This window comes from Dipodomys spectabilis, unplaced genomic scaffold (assembly GCF_019054845.1).
Source record: "Dipodomys spectabilis isolate Male_0828 unplaced genomic scaffold, ASM1905484v1 ptg000495l, whole genome shotgun sequence".
Classification (NCBI taxonomy): Eukaryota; Metazoa; Chordata; class Mammalia; order Rodentia; family Heteromyidae; genus Dipodomys; species Dipodomys spectabilis.
In genome coordinates, this window is record NW_024871172.1 from 683,167 (window position 1) to 701,608 (window position 18,442).

At 67.1% G+C, this 18,442-nt stretch overlaps 1 protein-coding gene across 15 annotated transcripts in view; it reads left to right on the forward strand.

The window, feature by feature from the left end:
* The window catches only part of LOC122098900 (plectin), a 60,729-nt gene extending 44,505 nt beyond the window's left edge, over positions 1-16,224 (forward strand). For 14 of the 15 annotated variants that reach the window (XM_042669406.1, XM_042669407.1, XM_042669408.1 and 11 more), the window contains 7 exons: positions 3,454-3,592; positions 3,672-4,028; positions 4,117-4,200; positions 4,332-4,436; positions 4,516-4,614; positions 5,466-8,846; positions 8,959-16,224. In XM_042669406.1, the coding sequence (XP_042525340.1) occupies positions 3,454-3,592; positions 3,672-4,028; positions 4,117-4,200; positions 4,332-4,436; positions 4,516-4,614; positions 5,466-8,846; positions 8,959-15,162 (10,369 nt within the window). In that variant the 3' untranslated portion in view covers positions 15,163-16,224. The remainder of the gene's footprint in view (positions 1-3,453; positions 3,593-3,671; positions 4,029-4,116; positions 4,201-4,331; positions 4,437-4,515; positions 4,615-5,465; positions 8,847-8,958) is intronic. The other variant, XM_042669409.1, reaches the window with a different exon arrangement.
* The last annotated feature ends 2,218 nt before the right edge of the window (positions 16,225-18,442 follow it).

The following is an 18,442-nucleotide window of genomic DNA, read 5'->3' on the forward strand; positions in this document are numbered from 1 at the left end:
GGGATGAGGGGAGAGCATGGGGGCAGAGACCTGGGGTGCAGATAGTAAGGACCGAGGAGAAGCCAGCCCTCACTGCCATGGGGGACAGGGGTGAGTGGTGAGGGGAGAGCATGGGGGCAGGGGTGAGGGGAGAGCATGGACAGAGGTGAGGAGTAAGGGGAGAGCATGGGGCAGGGGTGAGGAGTGAGGGTAGAGTATGGGGCAGAGGTGAGGGGTGAGGGGAGAGCATGGGGGCAGAGGTGAGGGGTGAGGGGAGAGCATGGGGGCAGGGGTGAGGGGTGAGGGGAGAGCATGGGCAGGGGTGAGGGGAGAGCATGGGGGGCAGGGGTGAGGAGTGAGGGGAGAGCATGGGGGCAGGGGTGAGGAGTGAGGGGAGAGTATGGGGGCAGGGGTGAGGGGAGAGCATGGGGGGCAGGGGTGAGGAGTGAGGGGAGAGCATGGGGGCAGGGGTGAGGGGTGAGGGGAGAACATGGGGGCAGGGGTGAGGGGTGAGGGGAGAGCATGGGGGGCAGAGGTGAGGAGTGAGGGGAGAGCATGGGGGCAGGGGTGAGGGGTGAGGGGAGAACATGGGGGCAGGGGTGAGGGGTGAGGGGAGAACATGGGGGCAGGGGTGAGGGGTGAGGGGAGAGCATGGGGGGCAGGGGTGAGGAGTGAGGGGAGAGCATGGGGGCAGGGGTGAGGGGTGGGGGGGAGCATGGGGGCAGAGGTGAGGGGTGAGGGGAGAGCATGGGGGCAGGGGTGAGGAGTGAGGGGAGAGTATGGGGGCAGGGGTGAGGGGAGAGCATGGGGGGCAGGGGTGAGGAGTGAGGGGAGAGCATGGGGGCAGAGGTGAGGAGTGAGGGGAGAGCATGGGGGCAGGGGTGAGGAGTGAGGGGAGAGCATGGGGGCAGGGGTGAGGGGAGAGCATGGGGCAGGGGTGAGGAGTGAGGGGAGAGCATGGGCAGGGGTGAGGGGTGAGGGGAGAGCATGGGCAGGGGTGAGGAGTGAGGGGAGAGCATGGGGGCAGGGGTGAGGGGTGAGGGGAGAGCATGGGGGCAGGGGTGAGGGGTGGGGGGGAGCATGGGGGCAGAGGTGAGGAGTGAGGGGAGAGCATGGGGGCAGGGGTGAGGAGTGAGGGGAGAGCATGGGCAGGGGTGAGGGGTGAGGGGAGAGCATGGGCAGGGGTGAGGGGAGAGCATGGGGGGCAGGGGTGAGGAGTGAGGGGAGAGCATGGGGGCAGGGGTGAGGGGTGAGGGGAGAGCATGGGCAGGGGTGAGGGGTGAGGGGAGAGCATGGGGGCAGGGGTGAGGAGTGAGGGGAGAGCATGGGGGCAGGGGTGAGGGGTGAGGGGAGAACATGGGGGCAGGGGTGAGGGGTGAGGGGAGAACATGGGGGCAGGGGTGAGGGGTGAGGGGAGAGCATGGGGGGCAGGGGTGAGGAGTGAGGGGAGAGCATGGGGGCAGGGGTGAGGGGTGAGGGGAGAGCATGGGGGGCAGGGGTGAGGAGTGAGGGGAGAGCATGGGGGGGCAGGGGTGAGGAGTGAGGGGAGAGCATGGGGGCAGGGGTGAGGGGAGAGCATGGGGGCAGGGGTGAGGAGTGAGGGGAGAGCATGGGCAGAGGTGAGGAGTGAGGGGAGAGCATGGGGGCAGGGGTGAGGGGAGAGCATGGGCAGGGGTGAGGGGTGAGGGGAGAGCATGGGCAGGGGTGAGGAGTGAGGGGAGAACATGGGGGCAGGGGTGAGGAGTGAGGGGAGAGCATGGGGGCAGGGGTGAGGGGTGAGGGGAGAGCATGGGCAGAGGTGAGGAGTGAGGGGAGAGCATGGGCAGGGGTGAGGGGAGAGCATGGGGGCAGAGGTGAGGAGTGAGGGGAGAGCATGGGGGCAGAGGTGAGGAGTGAGGGGAGAGCATGGGCAGAGGTGAGGAGTGAGGGGAGAGCATGGGCAGGGGTGAGGGGTGAGGGGAGAGCATGGGCAGGGGTGAGGGGTGAGGGGAGAGCATGGGGGCAGGGGTGAGGAGTGAGGGGAGAGCATGGGGGCAGGGGTGAGGGGTGAGGGGAGAGCATGGGCAGGGGTGAGGAGTGAGGGGAGAACATGGGGGCAGGGGTGAGGAGTGAGGGGAGAACATGGGGGCAGGGGTGAGGAGTGAGGGGAGAGCATGGGGGCAGGGGTGAGGGGAGAGCATGGGCAGGGGTGAGGAGTGAGGGGAGAGCATGGGGGCAGGGGTGAGGGGTGAGGGGAGAGCATGGGGGGGCAGGGGTGAGGAGTGAGGGGAGAGCATGGGGGCAGGGGTGAGGAGTGAGAGGAGAGCATGGGGGGCAGGGGTGAGGAGTGAGGGGAGAGCATGGGGGCAGGGGTGAGGGGTGAGGGGAGAGCATGGGCAGGGGTGAGGAACGCCCCCGCCAGGCTCTGAGGGAGGGGTCTGCATGTGGAAGGCGTGGCACCATTCTAAATGGCTTCCTGGGAGGAGGGACGTGGAGCGGGAAGATGTGGGGGGGGGGGGGCGGGGGGGGGGGGTGAGAACCACTAAGGAGATGGTAGAGAGAGCACCAAGTTCCTCCAGGACACCCACTGCCCAGAGTCTCCCTTCCAAGTTCTCAGTGACTACCTGAGCTTCCCTTTCAGAGACCACTTCTCTGCCTGCTCCGCGGCCCCCCACGGCCCCCGCTGTCCATCTCTCTGCCAGCCCCCCAGACCAGCCACCAACACCAGCCCCCGGCCTGCCCCCCCATCTGGCCCCCCATGCCTAGTCTCTCTGCCCCCTCTCCCCCACGCCCTGTAAGGCCTCTTCTGCTCTTGGCTATTTATTTCAGCCTTTTTCAATTCAGAGGCATGAAAGGCATTCAGAAGGATTTTTCCAGAAGCCCGCTAAAAGACCTCATTCCTGCCTGAAGTTCAGGTGTCAGCGTTGGTGTCTGTGTTGATTGCGTGCTGTACTGTGGGCAGTTCCCCCCGGGGACAGGCAAATCGCTTGGTGCACAGCGCCATTCCCACCTCAGGCCCTCAGCCCGTCCAGAGCCGACGGCTGAGGATGCACTGTGCACGCTGCCGTCTGCCTCAGGACTTTGGAACCTGCTGCTTCTGCCAGAGAACTCTCCCTTTGGGTCTAAAGGATGAGTCTTTATGTTCATTTCCTGGTGCTCGCGTTTGAGCTCAGGGCCTCTCATTTGTGTTGTGTTCAAGTCTGGAGCCACAATTGTACTTCCCGCTTTTTAAAAATGAGAGGTGAACGTCTCTCAGATTTTTCTGCCAGGGCTGGCTTGAACGGAGATCCTCAGATCTTGGTCTCCCACGTAGTTAGGGTTCCGGGCATGAGCCGCTGGCGCCTGGCGGCAGGCTGGGTCTGAGACCCCGAACACCGCCCTAACCTCTTCTTGGAAGCTGGTGGCCGCACCCACCAGGGTCACCAGGCCACTCAGGCCAGGGCTTGTCTGGCTTGGCTGGTGCTTGCGCTCACGGTGCCCTGCCCCCTCCCCCAGGCTGAAGACCATCAGCCTGGTGATCCGCAGCACGGAGGGCGCGGAGGAGGTGCTCAGACGGCACGAGGAGCAGCTCAAGGAGGCCCAGGCCGTGCCTGCCACCCTTCCGGAGCTGGACGCCACCAAGGCCTCCCTAAAGGTACGGCAGCGGGGCTCAGGCCTCCCGGGGCAAGGACGGTCGGAGCCCAGCTTGACGGCGCCTGCCTTGTGCCCCACAGAAGCTGCGTGCGCAGGCTGAGGCTCAGCAGCCCGTGTTTGACGCGCTGAGGGAGGAGCTGCGGGGCGCGCAGGCGGTGGGGGAGCGGCTGCAGCAGCGGCACGGCGAGCGGGACGTGGAGGTGGAGCGCTGGCGGGAGCGGGTCGCCCAACTGCTGGAGCGCTGGCAGGCCGTGCTGGCCCAGAACGACCTGCGGCAACGCGAGCTCGAGCAGCTGGGCCGCCAGTTGCGCTACTACCGCGAGAGCGCCGAGCCCCTGAGCGCCTGGCTGCGGGACGCCAAGCAGCGGCAGGAGCAGATCCAGGCCGTGCCCATGGCCCACAGCCAGGCCGCACGGGAACAGCTGCGGCAGGAGAAGGTGGGCCTGGGCAGGGGGCGGGGGGGGTCGGGTTGGGGGGGGGGACAGGCGCCCGGGACCGCCGGTGCTGACCACTCTGCCCTCTCAGGCCCTGCTGGAGGAGATCGAGCGCTACGGAGAGAAGGTCGAGGAGTGCCAGCGGTTCGCCAAGCAGTACATCAACGCCATTAAGGTGAGGCCGCGTCGCAGGCCACGCTGCCCGGCCTGGGGCCTGGGACTCGGGGGAGGCCAGTTGGGGTGCAGGGAAGTTAGGCACAGGCAATCGGGGCAGCGCCGGTCACCGACTGCACTGTGTTCTTACAGGACTATGAGCTCCAGCTGGTCACATACAAGGCGCAGCTTGAGCCAGTGGCCTCTCCAGCCAAGAAGCCCAAGGTCCAGTCGGGGTCAGAGAGCATCATCCAAGAGGTAGGCCGGGGCGGCCGAGCTCAGGCTGAGGCGGGCGTGTGGGGGCTGCTGTGCAGGGCTGACCACGCCTCCCCCGCAGTACGTGGACCTGCGCACACGCTACAGTGAGCTGACCACCCTGACGAGCCAGTATATCAAATTCATCAGCGAGACCCTGCGCCGCATGGAGGAGGAGGAGGTAGGGTTGGCGGTGTGGCCGGGGGTGCCCTCCTGTCGTACCCCACAGGCAGCCCGAGGCCCCATTGCAACCTGAGGTCGCCCACTGTGCGCCACGCTGCCCAGCTGGCCTTGGCTGGGCCGCACCTTGGCCTGGCACTGCGCTGTGCTCCCCACGGCGGCCGGTGCCTCCTCGCTCTCCACTGGCAACCGTCCCCACCTGCATCCTCTCGCTCGTGCGTCTTTCCGGGGGATTCTGGTTGGTTCCGCTCTGCCCTTTGGTCTGGGAGAGTTGGGGGGCTGGGGAGGAACATCTGAGGTACCTCTGCCAAGCAGCGTGCCAGCCGTCCATTTCTCCTGCTGCCTCCACTGCTCAGGTCTGCCGGCTTCTGAGTACCTCCTCTGAGCTGGCGCAGGTCCGTGTTCTCCCCGCTCTGACTGCCTCACCTGCCCACCCCACGTGGCTTTGAAAATGGCCCCTTATTGGGGACAGGGGCCTTGGGGCGGAAGCCAGCCCACCGGGGTGGGCAGAGCGCAGGCAGGACTGCGGTGCGGCAGCTTGCAGACCCTGCCTTGCAGGCCCTGCCACCTTCTGCTTTGCTCTCTCTCTCCCTGTCAGTCTCTGTCGCCTGTCTGCGGGAAGAGGGGAGGCTGCATGGGCCTCCTTCCCCGGGCTGGTGAGCACGGTGCGGCCGGCGGTGCTTGCTGAGTGCCCTGGGTGGGTGCACGCCGTCTCCCTGCTGGGCTGGACCTCTGTTTTCCCTGCCCACAGCCCCGCGCTGTCTGCGGGAACTGTGGTGGCACCGTGTCCCGTGCGCGCCCGCCCCACACTCACACTCTTTCTGGTTCTCTTCCTCTCCGCCGCGGCCACAGAGGCTGGCTGAGCAACAGCGGGCAGAGGAGCGGGAGCGGCTCGCCGAGGTGGAGGCCGCATTGGAGAAGCAGCGGCAGTTGGCCGAGGCTCACGCCCAGGCCAAGGCCCAGGCAGAGCGGGAGGCACAGGAGCTGCAGCGGCGCATGCAGGAAGAGGTAGCCCGCCGGGAGGAGGCGGCCGTGGATGCCCAGCAGCAGAAGCGCAGCATCCAGGAGGAGCTGCAGCACCTGCGGCAGAGCTCAGAGGCCGAGATCCAAGCCAAGGCCCAACAGGTGGAGGCGGCTGAGCGGAGCCGGCTGCGCGTGGAGGAGGAGATCCGTGTGGTGCGCCTGCAGCTGGAGAGCACCGAGCGCCAGCGTGGCGGGGCGGAGGGGGAGCTGCAGGCGCTGCGCGTGCGCGCGGAGGAGGCCGAGGCACAGAAGCGGCAGGCCCAGGAGGAGGCCGAGCGCCTGCGGAGGCAGGTGCAGGAGGAGAGCCAGCGCAAGCGGCAGGCGGAGGCGGAGCTAGCCGTGCGCGTGAAGGCCGAGGCCGAGGCCGCCCGGGAGAAGCAGCGGGCCCTGCAGGCTCTGGAGGAGCTGAAGCTGCAGGCGGAGGAGGCAGAGCGGCAGCTGCGGCAGGCCGAGGCAGAGCGAGCCCGCCAGGTGCAGGTGGCCCAGGAGACGGCGCAGCGCAGCATGGAGGCAGAGCTGCAGAGCAAGCGCGCCTCATTTGCTGAGAAGACGGCGCAGCTGGAGCGCACGCTGCAGGAGGAGCACGTGGCGGTGGCGCAGCTGCGGGAGGAGGCAGAGCACCGGGCGCAGCAGCAGGCCGCGGCAGAGCGGGCCCGGGAGGAGGCGGAGCGGGAGCTAGAGCGCTGGCAGCTGAAGGCCAACGAGGCGCTGCGGCTGCGGCTGCAGGCGGAGGAGGTGGCGCAGCAGAAGAGCTTGGCCCAGGCCGAGGCGGAGAAGCAGAAGGAGGAGGCAGAGCGCGAGGCCCGGCGGCGCGGCAAGGCGGAAGAGCAGGCCGTGCGGCAGCGGGAGCTAGCCGAGCAGGAGCTGGAGAAGCAGCGCCAGCTGGCAGAGGGCACCGCACAGCAGCGCCTGGCGGCCGAGCAGGAGCTGATCCGCCTGCGGGCCGAGACGGAGCAGGGCGAGCAGCAGCGGCAGCTGCTGGAGGAGGAGCTGGCCCGGCTGCAGCGCGAGGCTATGGCTGCCACCCAGAAGCGCCAGGAGCTGGAGGCCGAGCTGGCCAAGGTCCGGGCGGAGATGGAGGTGCTGCTGGCCAGCAAGGCGAGGGCAGAGGAGGAGTCTCGTTCCAGCAGCGAGAAGTCGAAGCAGAGGCTGGAGGCCGAGGCCGGCCGGTTCCGGGAGCTCGCGGAGGAGGCTGCCCGCCTGCGCGCGCTGGCTGAGGAGGCCAAGCGGCAGCGGCAGCTGGCCGAGGAGGACGCAGCGCGGCAGCGGGCCGAGGCGGAGCGTGTGCTGGCCGAGAAGCTGGCTGCCATTGGGGAGGCCACGCGGCTCAAGACAGAGGCCGAGATTGCGCTCAAAGAGAAGGAGGCGGAGAACGAGCGTCTGCGGCGCCTGGCGGAGGACGAGGCCTTCCAGCGGCGGCGGCTGGAGGAGCAGGCTGCCCAGCACAAGGCGGACATCGAGGAGCGCCTGGCCCAGCTACGCAAGGCGTCGGAGAGCGAGCTGGAGCGGCAGAAGGGGCTGGTGGAGGACACCCTGCGGCAGCGGCGGCAGGTGGAGGAGGAGATCCTGGCGCTGAAGGTGAGCTTCGAGAAGGCAGCTGCCGGCAAGGCGGAGCTGGAGCTGGAGCTGGGGCGCATTCGCAGCAACGCCGAGGACACACTGCGCAGCAAGGAGCAGGCAGAGGTGGAGGCTGCGTGGCAGCGGCAGCTGGCAGCCGAGGAGGAACAGCGACGCCGGGAGGCGGAGGAGCGTGTGCAGAAGAGCCTGGCCGCCGAGGAAGAGGCCGGGCGCCAGCGCAAGGCCGCCCTGGAAGAGGTAGACCGGCTCAAGGCCAAGGTGGAGGAGGCGCGGCGCCTGCGGGAGCGCGCGGAGCAGGAGTCGGCCCGGCAGCTGCAGCTGGCCCAGGAGGCTGCCCAGAAGCGGCTGCAGGCCGAGGAGAAGGCACATGCCTTTGTGGTGCAGCAGCGGGAGCAGGAGCTGCAGCAGACCCTGCAGCAGGAGCAGAGCATGCTCGAGCGCCTGCGTGGGGAGGCCGAGGCAGCCCGGCGCGCCGCCGAGGAGGCCGAGGAGGCCCGGGAGCAGGCGGAGCGGGAGGTCGCGCAGTCCCGGCGGCAGGTGGAGGAGGCCGAGCGGCTGAAGCAGGCGGCGGAGGAGGAGGCACAGGCGCGGGCGCAGGCCCAGGCGGCCGCGGAGAAGCTGCGTAAGGAAGCGGAGCAGGAGGCAGCACGGCGGGCGCAGGCGGAGCAGGCAGCCCTGCGGCAGAAGCAGGCCGCGGATGCGGAGATGGAGAAACACAAGAAGTTTGCAGAGCAGACTCTGCGGCAGAAGGCGCAGGTGGAGCAGGAGCTGACCTCCCTGAGGCTGCAGCTGGAGGAGACCGACCACCAGAAGGCCATCCTGGACGAGGAGCTGCAGCGGCTGAAGGCCGAGGTCACGGAGGCGGCGCGCCAGCGCGGCCAGGTGGAGGAGGAGCTCTTCTCTGTGCGTGTGCAGATGGAGGAGCTGGGCAAGCTGAAGGCCCGCATTGAGGCCGAGAACCGCGCGCTCATCCTGCGCGACAAAGACAACACACAGCGCTTCCTGGAGGAGGAGGCGGAGAAGATGAAGCAAGTGGCCGAGGAGGCCGCGCGGCTGAGTGTGGCGGCCCAGGAGGCTGCCCGGCTGCGGCAGCTGGCCGAGGAGGACCTGGCGCAGCAGCGGGCCCTGGCGGAGAAGATGCTCAAGGAGAAGATGCAGGCGGTGCAGGAGGCCACACGGCTGAAGGCAGAGGCAGAGCTGCTGCAGCAGCAGAAGGAGCTGGCGCAGGAGCAGGCCCGGAGGCTGCAGGAGGACAAGGAGCAGATGGCACAGCAGCTGGAGCAGGAGACTCAGGGCTTCCAGCGGACGCTGGAGGCGGAGCGGCAGCGGCAGCTGGAGATGAGCGCCGAGGCCGAGCGCCTGAAGCTGCGCGTGGCGGAGATGAGCCGGGCCCAGGCCCGGGCCGAGGAGGAGGCACAGCGCTTCCGGAAGCAGGCGGAGGAGATCGGGGAGAAGCTGCACCGCACGGAGCTCGCCACGCAGGAGAAGGTGACGCTGGTGCAGACGCTGGAGATCCAGCGGCAGCAGAGTGACCAGGATGCCGAGCGCCTCCGGAAGGCCATCGCGGAGCTGGAGCGTGAGAAGGACAAGCTCAAGCAGGAGGCTAGGTTGCTGCAGCTCAAGTCCGAGGAGGTACCTTCCGTCCTCACAGGGGGCCGGGCCGGGTGGGGCACCCTCGGGTGGTGAGGCGGGCTCTCCCGGACTCTCCTCCTCTCTGACTGCTCTCCTCCCCCACCTCCACTAGATGCAGATGGTGCAGCAGGAGCAGATGGTACAGGAGACGCAGGCCCTGCAGCAGAGCTTCCTCTCGGAGAAGGACAGCCTGCTGCAGCGGGAGCACTTCATCGAGCAGGAGAAGGCCAAACTGGAGCAGCTTTTCCAGGACGAGGTGGCCAAGGCCCAGAAGCTGCGTGAGGAGCAGCAGCGGCAGCAGCAGCAGATGGAGCAGGAGAAGCAGCAGCTGGTGGCCAGCATGGAGGAGGCCCGGCGGCGGCAGCGTGAGGCGGAGGAGGGCGTGCGGCGTAAGCAGGAGGAGCTGCAGCGCCTGGAGCAGCAGCGGGAGCAGCAGGAGAAGCTGCTGGCGGAGGAGAACCGGAGGCTGCGGGAGCGGCTGCAGCGCCTGGAGGAAGCGCACCAAGCTGCCCTGGCTCACTCAGAGGAGGTGGCCGCCGTGAAGGTCCTGCCTAACGGCCGGGACGCGCCCGACGGCCCGGCTGCGGAGGCCCAGCCACAGCACAGCTTCGAGGGCCTGCGGCAGAGGGTGGCAGCCCAGCGGCTGCAGGAAGTGGGCGTGCTGAGTGCAGAGGAGCTGCGGCGGCTGGCGGAGGGCCGCACCACGGTGGACGAGCTCTCGCGCCGGGCGGATGTGCGCCAGTACCTGCAGGGCAGCAGCAGCATCGCAGGGTTGCTGCTGAAGCCCGCCAACGAGAAGCTGAGCATCTACACCGCCCTGCAGAGGCGGCTGCTGAGCCCGGGCACCGCCCTCATCCTGCTCGAGGCCCAGGCTGCGTCAGGCTTCCTGCTGGACCCGGTGCGGAACCGGCGGCTGACGGTGAACGAGGCGGTGAAGGAGGGTGTCGTGGGCCCGGAGCTGCACCACAAGCTGCTGTCGGCCGAGCGCGCGGTCACCGGCTACACCGACCCCTACTCCGGGGAGCGGATCTCCCTCTTCCAGGCCATGCAGAAGGACCTCATCGTCCGGGACCACGGCATCCGCCTGCTGGAGGCCCAGATCGCTACGGGCGGCGTCATCGACCCGGTGCACAGCCACCGCCTGCCCGTGGACGTGGCCTACCAGCGCGGCTACTTCGACGAGGAGATGAACCGCGTCCTGGAGGACCCGAGCGACGACACCAAGGGCTTCTTCGACCCCAACACGCACGAGAACCTGACCTACAGGCAGCTGCTGGAGCGCTGCGTGGAGGACCCAGAGACCGGGCTGTGGCTGCTGCCGCTCACCGACAAGGCTGCCAAGGGCCGTGAGCTGGTTTACACAGATGCGGAGGCCCGGGACGTGTTCGAGAAGGCCACTGTCTCCGCGCCGTTTGGCAAGTTCCAGGGCAAGCCAGTGACCATCTGGGAGATCATCAACTCGGAGTACTTCACAGCCGAGCAACGGCGGGATCTGCTGCGGCAGTTCCGCACGGGCCGCATCACGGTGGAGAAGATCATCAAGATCGTCATCACCGTGGTGGAGGAGCAGGAGCGCAAGGGCCAGCTCTGCTTTGAGGGCCTGCGCACCCTCGTGCCCGCCGCGGAGCTGCTGGACAGCCAGGTCATTGACCGCGAGCTCTACCAGCAGTTGCAGCGGGGCGAGCGCTCGGTACGGGAGGCGGCCGAGGTGGACGCAGTGCGCCGGGCCCTGCGGGGCGCCGACGTGATTGCAGGGCTGTGGCTGGAGGAGGCGGCGCAGAGGCTGAGCATCTATGAGGCCTTGAAGAAAGACTTGCTTCTGCCAGAGGCGGCCGTGGCCTTGCTGGAGGCCCAGGCCGGCACAGGCCATGTCATCGACCCCGCCACGAGCGCCCGGCTGACGGTGGACGAGGCGGTCCGTGCCGGCCTGGTGGGCCCCGAGCTGCACGAGAAGCTGCTGTCGGCCGAGAAGGCTGTGACAGGCTACCGGGACCCCTACTCGGCACAGAGCGTCTCCGTGTTCCAGGCCCTCAAGAAAGGCCTCATTCCCCGGGAGCAGGGCCTGCGCCTGCTGGGTGCCCAGCTGTGCACAGGGGGCATCATAGACCCCAGCAAGAGCCACCGTGTGCCTCTGGAGGTCGCCTACGCCCGGGGTTACCTGGATGAGGAGACCAGCAGGGCCCTGTCGGCACCCGCAGACGAGGCCAAGCTCTACCTAGACCCCACCACGCGGGAGCCAGTTACCTATGGCCAGCTCCAGCAGCGGTGCCGGCCCGACCAGCTGACCGGACTGAGCCTGCTGCCTGTATCGGAGAAGGCGGCCCGGGCCCACCTGGAGGAGGTCTATTCAGAGCTGCAGGCCCGAGAGAGCTTCGAGAAGGCCACGGTCGAGGTCCCCGTGGGCAGCCTGCAGGGCAGGACAGTGAGCGTGTGGGAGCTGATCCGCTCCGAGTACTTCACCGAGGAGCAGCGCCAGGAGCTGCTGAGGCAGTTCCGCACAGGCAAGGTCACCGTGGAGAAGGTCATCAAGATCCTCATCACCATCATAGAGGAGGTGGAGACCCGGCGGCAGGAAGGGCTCACGTTCAGCGGCCTCCGCGCGCCGGTGCCCGCCAGCCAGCTCCTGGCCGCCGGTGTCCTCAGCAGGGCCCAATTTGAGCAGCTCAAGGATGGCAAGACTTCGGTCAGAGATCTCTCGGAGGTGAGCTCTGTGCGCACGCTGCTGCAGGGCAGTGGCTGTCTGGCCGGCATCTACCTGGAGGATGCTGGAGAGAAGGTGAGCGTTTACGAGGCCATGCGCCGAGGCCTGCTCCGGCCCAGCACAGGCACGCTCCTGCTGGAGGCCCAGGCGGCCACGGGTTTTCTGGTGGACCCCGTGCGCAATCAGCGCCTGTATGTCCACGAGGCTGTAAAGGCAGGCGTCGTGGGCCCCGAGCTGCACGAGAAGCTGCTGTCGGCCGAGAAGGCGGTCACCGGCTACAAGGACCCCTACTCGGGCTCCACCATCTCGCTCTTCCAGGCCATGAAGAAGGGCCTCGTTCTGAGGGACCACGGCATCCGCCTGCTGGAGGCCCAGATCGCCACGGGCGGCATCATCGACCCGGTGCACAGCCACCGCCTGCCGGTGGACGTGGCCTACCAGCGCGGCTACTTCGACGAGGAGATGAACCGCGTCCTGGAGGACCTGAGCGACGACACCAAGGGCTTCTTCGACCCCAACACGCACGAGAACCTGACCTACAGGCAGCTGCTGGAGCGCTGCGTGGAGGACCCAGAGACCGGGCTGCGGCTGCTGCCGCTGAAGGCTGCAGAGAAGGCAGAGGTGGTGGAGACCACGCAGGTGTACACAGAGGAGGAGACCCGCAGGGCCTTCCAGGAGACACAGATCGACATCCCCGCCGGGGGCAGCCGGGGCGGCTCCACCATGTCCCTGTGGGAGGTGATGCAGTCAGACCTGATCCCCGAGGAACAGCGGGAACGCCTGATGGCTGACTTCCAGGCCGGCCGCGTGACGAAGGAGCGCATGATCATCATCATCATCGAGATCATCGAGAAGACCGAGATCATCCGGCAGCAGAGCCGCTCCTCCTACGACTACGTGCGACGCCGCCTCACCGCCGAGGACCTTCACGAGGCCCGCATCATATCCCTCGAGGCCTACAACCTGCTCCGCGAGGGCGCCCGGAGCCTGCACGAGGTCCTGGAGGCAGAGTCTGCCTGGCGCTTCCTCTACGGCACGGGCTCGGTGGCTGGCGTGTACCTGCCCGGCTCGAGGCAGGCACTGACCATCTACCAGGCGCTGAGGAAGGGGCTGCTGAGCGTGGAGGTGGCTCGCTTGCTTCTGGAGGCCCAGGCGGCCACGGGCTTCCTGCTTGATCCGGTGAAGGGCGAGCGGCTGACGGTGGACGAGGCCGTGCGGAAGGGGCTGGTGGGACCCGAGCTGCACGACCGCCTGCTGTCCGCGGAGCGGGCCGTCACCGGCTACCGCGACCCCTACACCGAGCAGACCATCTCGCTCTTCCAGGCCATGAAGAAGGAGCTGATCCCCGCCGAGGAGGCCCTGCGGCTGCTGGACGCCCAGCTGGCCACCGGGGGCATCGTGGACCCTCGCCTGGGTTTTCACCTCCCGCTGGAGGTGGCCTACCAGCGTGGCTACATCAACAAGGACACGCATGAGCAGCTGTCGGAGCCCAGCGAGGTGCGTGGCTACGTGGACCCCTCCACGGACGAGCGCCTCAGCTACACGCAGCTGCTCCGGCGCTGCCACCGCCACGAGCAGAGCGGCCAGATGCTCCTGCCGCTGTCGGCCTCGCGGAAGCTGACCTTCCGCGGCCTCCGCAAGCAGATCACAGTGGAGGAGCTGGTGCGCTCCCAGGTCCTGGATGAGGCCACGGCGCTGCAGCTGCAGGAGGGCCTGACCTCCGTCGAGGAGGTCACCAAGAACCTTCAGAAGTTCCTCGAGGGCACCAGCTGCATCGCGGGCGTCTTCGTGGACGCCACCAAAGAGCGGCTCTCCGTGTACCAGGCCATGAAGAAGGGCATCATCCGCCCGGGGACGGCCTTCGAGCTCCTGGAGGCCCAGGCGGCCACAGGCTACGTCATCGACCCCATCAAAGGACTCAAGCTGACCGTGGAGGAGGCCGTGCGCATGGGCATCGTGGGCCCCGAGTTCAAGGACAAGCTGCTGTCCGCAGAGCGCGCCGTCACCGGCTACAAGGACCCTTACTCGGGGAAGCTCATCTCCCTGTTCCAGGCCATGAAGAAGGGCCTCATCCTGAAAGACCACGGCATCCGCCTGCTGGAGGCCCAGATCGCCACGGGCGGCATCATCGACCCCGAGGAGAGCCACCGCCTGCCCGTGGAGGTGGCCTACAAGCGGGGCCTGTTCGACGAGGAGATGAATGAGATCCTGACGGACCCCTCAGACGACACCAAGGGCTTCTTCGACCCCAACACGGAGGAGAACCTCACCTACCTGCAGCTCATGGAGCGCTGCATCACTGACCCACAGACCGGCCTATGCCTGCTGCCACTGAAGGAGAGGAAGCGGGAGCGGAAGACGTCCTCCAAGTCGTCGGTGCGCAAGCGGCGCGTGGTGATCGTAGACCCCGAGACGGGCAAGGAGATGTCGGTGTACGAGGCCTACCGCAAGGGCCTCATCGACAACCAGACGTACCTGGAGCTGTCGGAGCAGGAGTGCGAGTGGGAGGAGATCACCATCTCCTCCTCGGACGGCGTTGTCAAGTCTATGATCATCGATCGCCGCTCCGGCCGCCAGTATGACATCGACGACGCCATCACCAAGAACCTCATCGACCGCTCGGCGCTCGACCAGTATCGGGCCGGCACGCTCTCCATCACTGAGTTCGCCGACATGTTGTCTGGCAATGCCGGCGGCTTCCGCTCCCGCTCCTCCTCCGTGGGCTCGTCCTCCTCCTACCCCATCAGCCCCGCCGCCTCCAGGACCCAGCTGGCCTCCTGGTCGGACCCCACCGAGGAGACGGGCCCAGTGGCCGGCATCCTCGACACGGAGACGCTGGAGAAAGTGTCCATCACCGAGGCCATGCACCGCAGCCTGGTGGACAACATCACCGGGCAGCGGCTGCTGGAGGCCCAGGCCTGCACCGGGGGCATCATCGACCCCAGCACCGGGGAGCGCTTCCCCGTCACCGAGGCACTCAACAAGGGTCTGGTGGACAGGGTCATGGTGGACCGCATCAACCTGGCCCAGAAGGCCTTCTGCGGCTTCGAGGACCCACGCACCAAGACCAAGATGTCGGCTGCCCAGGCCCTGAAGAAGGGCTGGCTGTATTACGAGGCGGGCCAGCGGTTCCTGGAGGTGCAGTACCTGACGGGGGGCCTGATCGAGCCCGACACGCCGGGCCGAGTGTCTCTCGACGAGGCCCTGCAGCGCGGCACTGTGGATGCCCGCACAGCTCAGAAGCTGCGTGACGTCGGCGCGTACTCCAAGTACCTCACCTGCCCGAAGACCAAGCTCAGGATCTCCTACAAGGATGCGCTGGACCGCAGCATGGTGGAAGAGGGGACCGGGCTGCGGCTGCTCGAGGCTGCTGCCCAGTCCAGCAAGGGCTACTACAGCCCCTACAGCGTCAGCGGCTCTGGCTCTGCGGCCGGCTCTCGGGCCGGCTCGCGCACCGGCTCGCGGGCCGGCTCCCGCCGAGGCAGCTTTGATGCCACCGGCTCCGGCTTCTCCATGACTTTCTCGTCCTCCTCCTACTCTTCCTCGGGCTATGGCCGGCGCTATGCCTCAGGGTCCTCCGCTTCTCTGGGGGGCCCAGAGTCTGCAGTGGCCTGACCCCTGCCTGCACCCCACTTCCCGCTCTGCATGTGGCCAGGCTCCCTGCCGAGGCGCTGGGGTCTTCCTCTAACGTGTGCAGCTGTGTTCCTCCCAAGCGGTGCCTAAAGTGTAACCAAAAAGACCAGACTAACATGTAGTACACACGCGCGCTGCCCAGGCAGCCGTGTGCTGGGAGACGGGTTGGCCCGGCCCACTGACCACCCCATCCTCCTTGGGGCTTCTCGTTCCTTCTACCTGCCACTCACCACAGCCAGGTGCCTTGCGGGGGTCCCAGCCTGCCCCTCCTGTCTCCCTCGAGAACGTTCTGTGTGTGCAAGCCTCTCGGCCCCATACACCCATCACACTGGACACCTCGCCGCCCGCCCTCGCTGCTGAGGTCAGGCCTGGTCCTTGCTCCCGCTCAGGTTCTCTCCCGGCCTAGCCTCTGCTCCCCAGCTTGATTCCTGGCTTGGCCTGCTCGCTCGCTGGCTCTTTCTGGGGAGAGAAGGTCCTGGACCGGCCATTGCTCCCAGACTGCCCAGAGAAGCTGCTTCCCCGTGGGAGTGGAGTCCCACCCCAGCCTCCTTCCTGGCTTCTGCCACTGCTGCTGCACATCCTTGCTCAGTGCCCCCACACCCACTCTCAGGCCCCAGCCCCCGGCTTTCGCCTCCAGTCTCTGCTCTCCTTGTAAGTGCCTTCTGTGTCCTCCCTTGTGCCCAGGCCCCGAGCCCCGGCCTGTGTGACAGTCAGGTGTTCGGGCCGGGCTGGGCCAGGGCTCTGGAGATCTCACCTTCCCCCAGGGCTCCAGTGGCCTTAGAGCCTGGGTGCTGCTGGCCGCCCTGGCCCTGGGGGCCCAGCCTGCCTGCGGCTCAGGGACGGAGCCTGTCTGTGCTCGGCAGGCAGTGGGCCCACACCTGGTCCGGCCGCCCCCTGGCTTTGAGGCTAGCCCTGCCCCCACTCTCTGAGCGAGCTTTGCATGTTCCACTAACCCAGCTGGTGCCGGCGGGCGCTCGGCCGAACACTAACCTGACCACGGCGGAGCCTTGCCGTGCCCGCCCTCAATAAAAGCAATTCCAACCTCCGCCCAGGTCTTGCCTTGTTCTTGAGTCTGGCTGAGCCGTGGTGGTGCAGGGTGGAAACGCCGAGCTCAGCCACTGTGTCTTGGTTGGGATGGAGCCTAGGCCCCGTGCTAGGGCTGGCAACCATGGGCGAGAAACTCAGGCCATGGCTGGAGAGCAGACGGCCACCCTGGACAGCAGCGGGCCATGGCGTCCAGATGATGCCAGGCCGCGGCTTTGCCTGTGACAGCCCGGCGCAGGGCTAGCACTGGAGGCTGCTCTGCAAGCCCTGCCTCCGTCTGCCTGCCTCCCGTGGTGACAGCATGGACTGCAGCGTGCTGCCCACCCCCTCAGGCCAGGCCTGGAGCCCAAGGCCTGGCTTTGGGCAGATGCTCGGGGGCTGGGCGTCAGCAGGGACTGTGTGTGACTTGCAGGTCCTCACATGGCCACAGCTGGCAATGTGTTCCAGAAACCCCACCCACAGGCACGGGGTGACAGGACACACACTGCACTCCACCTGAGCGAGGGCATTTACAGACGCAGGGGGCGCCAGGGCGGTCTGAGGAAGAGAGGACGGAGTCAACACCTGTGACAGGACACTGCTACAGTCAACAAACCTTGTAGTCAGCACCCGCTGCAGTCAGCACCCGCTGCAGTCAGCACCCGCTGCAGTCAGCACACGCTGCAGTCAGCACACGCTGCAGTCAGCACACGCTGCAGTCAGGACCCGCTGCAGTCAGCACACGCTGCAGTCAGCACCCGCTGCAGTCAGCACACGCTGCAGTCAGGACACGCTGCAGTCAGGACACGCTGCAGTCAGGACACGCAGTCAGGACACTGCAGTCAGGACACGCTGCAGTCAGGACAACACTGCAGTCAGCACACGCTGCAGTCAGGACACTGCAGTTAGCACACGCTGCAGTCAGCACCCGCTGCAGTCAGCACACGCTGCAGTCAGCACCCGCTGCAGTCAGCACCCGCTGCAGTCAGCACACACTGCAGTCAGCACACGCTGCAGTCAGCACACACTGCAGTCAGGACACACTGCAGTCAGGACACTGCAGTCAGGACACGCTGCAGTCAGCACCCGCTGCAGTCAGGACACGCTGCAGTCAGCACACACTGCAGTCAGGACACGCTGCAGTCAGCACCCACTGCAGTCAGCACCCGCTGCAGTCAGCACCCGCTGCAGTCAGGACACACTGCAGTCAGGACACACTGCAGTCAGGACACACTGCAGTCAGGACACTGCAGTCAGGACAACACTGCAGTCAGCACACGCTGCAGTCAGCACACGCTGCAGTCAGGACATGCAGTCAGCACACGCTGCAGTCAGCACACTGCAGTCAGCACACACTGCAGTCAGGACAACACTGCAGTCAGCACACACTGCAGTCAGCACACCACTGCAGTCAGCACACACTGCAGTCAGCACCCGCTGCAGTCAGCACACGCTGCAGTCAGCACACACTGCAGTCAGGACAACACTGCAGTCAGCACCCGCTGCAGTCAGCACCCGCTGCAGTCAGCACACGCCGCAGTCAGGACACGCCGCAGTCAGCACATGCTGCAGTCAGGACAACACTGACACTGCAGTCAGCACACGCTGCAGTCAGCACCCGCTGCAGTCAGCACCCGCTGCAGTCAGCACCCGCTGCAGTAAGCACACGCTGCAGTCAGCACACACTGCAGTCAGCACACGCTGCAGTCAGCACCTGCTGCAGTCAGCACCTGCTGCAGTCAGCACACGCCGCAGTCAGCACCCGCTGCAGTCAGCACACGCTGCAGTCAGCACCCGCTGCAGTCAGGACACACTGCAGTCAGCACACACTGCAGTCAGCACCCGCTGCAGTCAGGACCCGCTGCAGTCAGGACAACACTGCAGTCAGCACCCGCTGCAGTCAGCACACGCTGCAGTCAGGACACGCTGCAGTCAGCACACGCTGCAGTCAGCACCCGCTGCAGTCAGCACACGCTGCAGTCAGCACACGCTGCAGTCAGCACACACTGCAGTCAGGACACACTGCAGTCAGGACACTGCAGTCAGGACACGCTGCAGTCAGCACCCGCTGCAGTCAGGACACGCTGCAGTCAGCACACACTGCAGTCAGGACACGCTGCAGTCAGCACCCGCTGCAGTCAGCACCCGCTGCAGTCAGCACACGCTGCAGTCAGCACACGCTGCAGTCAGGACACACTGCAGTCAGGACACACTGCAGTCAGGACACTGCAGTCAGGAC